At 43.6% G+C, this 4,989-nt stretch overlaps 1 protein-coding gene across 3 annotated transcripts in view; it reads right to left on the bottom strand.

Annotated features, from left to right (window-relative positions):
- Positions 1–4,989, bottom strand: part of STIM1 (stromal interaction molecule 1) — a 195,510-nt gene that overhangs the window by 15,178 nt on the left and 175,343 nt on the right. For all 3 annotated transcript variants that reach the window (XM_007463039.1, XM_007463041.1, XM_007463040.1), the window contains exon 7: positions 1,176–1,353. In XM_007463039.1, the coding sequence (XP_007463101.1) occupies positions 1,176–1,353 (178 nt within the window). The remainder of the gene's footprint in view (positions 1–1,175; positions 1,354–4,989) is intronic.

Below are 4,989 nucleotides of genomic sequence, written 5' to 3'. Positions count from 1 at the left end.
AGGGAAAGATTTCTTAAACAGGCCACAAAAAGCATCAACCATTTAAAAAAAAAAGATTGAGCAATTGGTCTTCATTAAAGTCAAGAATGTCTGTTCATTAAAAGACAATATTAAGAGAGAGAAAAGCAAGCCACAGTCTGGGAGAAAATATTTGCAATATGTATGTATATATATAGACAAGAAGACTTACATCCAGAATATATTTTTAAACTCTTACAAATCAATTAAGAAAAAATACAACCCAATTCTTTAAATTAGAAGAGATTCCCAAATAAAGTGGTCAATAAACTTAGGAAAGGTATTCAATATTATTGGTCAATAGGAAAATAAAAGTTAAAATCACAATGAGATACCATTACATCCATATCAGAATGTATAAAATGAAAATGCCTAAAAATACCAAGGTTGTAGCTCAACTAGAACTCTCACACTATTGCTGGTGGCAGTATAGACTGGTACAACCATTTTGGAAAATTGTCAGTTTCTGATAAAGTTAAACATATAAATACCCTACTGCATATCCAACAGAAATAAGTGATGCCCACCAAGGAGGTTCATAAACAATGTTATTGATAAACTGCAAAAGAAAAAAAAATCTGCAAACAACCCAAAAGTCTATCAACAGGAGAATGGATAAATAATTTACAGTATATTCATACAATGGATTAATACTCAGCAATGGAAATAAATCAGTTATCACTACATGAAACATGGATGACTCTCACAGACACAATGTTTAGTGAAAGAAACCAAACACAAAAGAATACATACTGTATAATGCTATTTAGATGACGTTCAAAAGCACGTGAAACTAATCTGGTTTAGAGAGTAAGACTGTAGTTACCTTTTGGGTGGAATATTGACAGGGAGAAAGGGGAGGCAAAAGCGAGCCTTCTGAGTGCTTAAGAGAGTCTGTATCTTGTTCTGGATGGTGGTTACACAAGTACATGCATATGTAAAAGTGTGCCAGCTGTATACTTATGATTTGTATACTTTATGTAAATACCTCAATTAAAAAGGAACAAAATAACTGTTACCACCTGTTATTCACTGTTCTTTGACAACGGGCAGTGACCATTTTTTGCAACTTTCCCACTACTCTTAGCCAAACCTTGGGCCCCTGCCCTTTTACCCCACCCCCTCGGGGTGTCCAAGAATTCGCAGATTTCCCCTACCTGCTCCAACTCCTCCTCAGCATATTTTTGGCGGCTCCGTTCATTCTCAGTACCCTCCCGCAGCTCCTTCAGCCGCTGGGCTTCCTGCTTGGCAAGGCTGATCTCATCACGCAGCTTCTTCTCCAGGTGTACCTTCTCCACTTCCACTGTGCGGTGCTCCTCCTGGGCTTTGTGCAGCCTGGGGGGCGATGCGGGGAGCTGGAGGGGGCCAGGCAAGCGGGCGCCAGCCAACACGCCACGAGGCATGTTTCCAAGAGAAAAATGAGGGCTCCAGCACTCTGAACATATTCTCCCTACTCTGCTGCCTGCCTGGCTCTGAGGTAGCTCAGGGCAAACAGAAACCACGGTCACTACCATAATTCTTATGTGGGCCATCATTCTGCTGCCAGTAATAAAGGCTGTGAAGCTAGGTTCCTGGGTACCTGAATCCTTCCTTCTAAGGTGTCTCACATACTCAGATCGTAACAACTAATAATTTACAAGGTATTTCATATTTGTTCTCCCTGCAGATAATGATATATTGTATCATTATAAGCCTGGGACAGATACGACATGAAGGCTTAGAGATGGGAATTAACTGCATGTAGAGCTGAGACCAGAATTCCAATCTGTATGTCTTCAAATCCCACAGTTACTACCCGTATACCAAGGCATCTGGAAGGTGCAATAAATGTAGAACACCCTGCAAGCTAGACCAAAGACCCAGAGAAAGCCTGATGGTGAGATGTGATGGGGGTGGTGGTAGTGGGGGGATTTAAGGAAGATGAGAGAGGAACTATTGAGCTGTACCTCTTGGACTCCTGAGTACCTGTTCCAAGAAGCACCGAAAAATGAAATTCATGCCAAAGGGACTGGACAGGATTTGTGAGAGCCCCTGCTGCCCCCAGCCCTGAGTTCCCTTCCTAAGTATCTTCCATGGTGGGTAAGATCTCAAGGGCATCAGTTATAATGAAAATATGCCCTTGTACCCACCCACACATTCCCTCTGTTTACTGACAAAACCTTTCATCCATCCAACCAAGCTTGCTTCCTTCCTCCCTTCTTTCTGCCACATATCTATGTTCATTCATTCATCCATCCATTCATTCACCAAGTACTTTAAGGCATCTACTAAATGCCAAGCCCTGTGCTGAGCCCTAGATATATTGAAATGAGTGATAAAACTGTCTCTGCTGCTGAGGTACTCATAATCTAGTCCAATATAAACAAGTAAACAGATAGGTGCACACAGCGTGATAAGTTCTATGATAGACAGATATACAAGGTGTTGGGTAGGCCCCAGGGATGGGGTGAGCAACTCTGCCTGAAAGGAGTCAGGGAAGGTGAGGCCTGGGGCTAGACCCAGAAGAAAGAGTAACAGTTGGCTAGTCCCTCTGGAAGAGGGAAAGGACTTAGCCACTGTCAGGGCTTCCGATCTTAGTAAGAACCACCAAGTTACCGGGGAACCAGGATAAGAGCGGGAAAGGATGAGGAAGAAGACAAGTGATATATGGCTTTAGACTTGAGGTACGGAAGAGGAAGGATAGGCTACAGAACAAGTAGGGCCCACAGAGAAGAGCACTGACCACTGAGTTAATTAAGAAGGTGAAACAGAAGAGGCAGAAACAGAACTCAGCCTATAAATAATCCCAAGTCCAGATCTGTCAGTGACTGAAGCCTCAAAAGATGTGGTGACAAGTAAGGAGGGAAGAGGAAAAATGTCTAGGCTGCAAGCTTCCTGCTGACAAACTGCAGCCTTCTGTCTACTTTGTTCCTGGAGGGAAAGGGAGTTGAACCTCCTTAAGGTATACAGCAGGTGGCGCTACATGCACAGCTAAAAACAAATCAGACGCGCCATTTCCAGCCCCATCCCCTTCCCCTTGCTGAATGTCCTCCTTTATTGTATTCTTCCATGACCCCACTGCTTAAAATTACACCACCAGGGATTCGATTCTTCACTGAAATATTATCCTCTCCGGAAGCAGCCTCTTCTGAAAAGCCTGTGATATGCCTGTCTTCTCCATACAATAGGGAGCTCATTTAAAGTAGAATCAAAACTGACCCACTTTCATAATCCTAACAGGATCTAATAGAGATGAAGATCAATAAATACCACTGGGTACAGAAATGAGAAAATAAATATACAATCAAGCCTTGTCCCACTCCATCTCCTCCACAGAAGACTGAGCATCCTGAAGGCAGCAATCAGTTACCATTACAAGCAAGAAAATTGGGCAGCCTGACTGCAAGCCCTGGCTCTAAGCAGCTGTATGACTATGGACAAGTCTGTTCCCTGGACTAGGCCTGTTTCTTCCTTTTTAAATGGGAATCAAAATTCCTGCCTGCCTCAAAGAATTATCTTGAAATGCAATGAAATCCTAACTGGAATGCACATGTAGCATTACATTTATTCACCCAAAATATCAGGAACTCTGTAAAAAAGCTCTTTGGTGGCTGACAGTGTAGGCCTGCCAAAGTGAGGAGGAACAAGGAGGCACATGGGCTCTGGACACTGTCAGAGGAGGATATGTGTGTGCACAGGTGCAAGCCTGTCTTTGGGGAGTGTGTGCATTCGTTTCTCCAAGTGCCGCAGTGGTCATTTAGCTCTGGAGGCCGTGCGGAGCAGGGAGGGCTGGGAGCTTAGTTTTATCCCCAAACTTGGAATGTCTCCTGCCTAGATTCTTTGCCTTTGGAATGAAAACAGTACATGTTTTTCAGACAGATGAAGAATGGGGACTGCCCACATAGCAGCATTTAGCCCCCATTTGGAAAAGGGCCCAGGAACAAGGGGGTCCAGCAAAGTAGCCAGGAATCGGCTCAAAGATAAAACTCCTCTTGCCTCCTAAAAGTCCAGCCCATGGAAATGAATCTGCTAAGGCTGCCTTTATTGAGGCAGCACCCTGTGGGTGTCGAAATTCCTAGCTTACTACTTACTGACACTCACCCTCTCTGAGGCTTCATTTCTTCAACCTGAAAATTGGGATAACAATACCTACCTAACAGGACTGTGGTGATTAAAAACAATAATACATTTAAGTGCTTAACAATACCTAGCTCTTAAGAAATCCTTTCCCCACCCCTCCAAAGAAAATTATATCTATCATTTTAAAATAACAGAAAAGAGCCAGACTTCTCCATTCCTTTTTACATGGATTCCTGCAAAGACTTCCCAACTGGAGCCCCTAGGCTGTTGGAATAATTTTCTAAAAGACAGCCCTGAAGTAGGCTTCTCCTTTTCTCAAAACCAAAACAAAGCAAAAAAGCCAAATACCTACATTGACTCTCTATTGCCTTTTGCATCCTGCTAAATTTCTCCATGTGAGTCTGTAGGTGCCAGGGATCTGGCCTCACTCTATACATTCAACCAGAACTACCAGGTTACATCTTTCCTACCCGTCTTTCAAGGCCACCTCCTCAGACTCCACATCCACTCATCTCCTACCTCTGTGCCCTTCCAGTCCTTGGAGCTCTCGTCCCATAAGCTGGCACTGAGTCACTGCTCCTTCTTAAGTGTGAGCTTTGTGGCCCCAGGAGCAGTGACTTCCTTACAATTCCCTGCACAGACCTGGTTCCTAGACTTCAGGAAGTGTTGGGTTGGCCAAAAAGTTCATTTGGTTTTTCTCTGTAAGATGGTTCCAGTAGCGCTTAGTTGTCTTTAACTTCATTAGAAACAATTTTGTTAGATTGTATTGTGTCATATCAGCATGCATTAAAAAAAAAATTATCAAAATTGGTGAATTTTTTGGGCTCCCCTGGTGGCGCAGTGGTTGAGAGTCCGCCTGCCGATGCAGGGGACACGGGTTCGTGCCCCGGTCCGGGAAGATCCCACAAGCCA

This window comes from Lipotes vexillifer, unplaced genomic scaffold (assembly GCF_000442215.2).
Source record: "Lipotes vexillifer unplaced genomic scaffold, Lipotes_vexillifer_v1.1 scaffold557, whole genome shotgun sequence".
Taxonomy (NCBI): Eukaryota; Metazoa; Chordata; class Mammalia; order Artiodactyla; family Lipotidae; genus Lipotes; species Lipotes vexillifer.
This window is presented reverse-complemented; position numbering and strand designations above follow the sequence as displayed.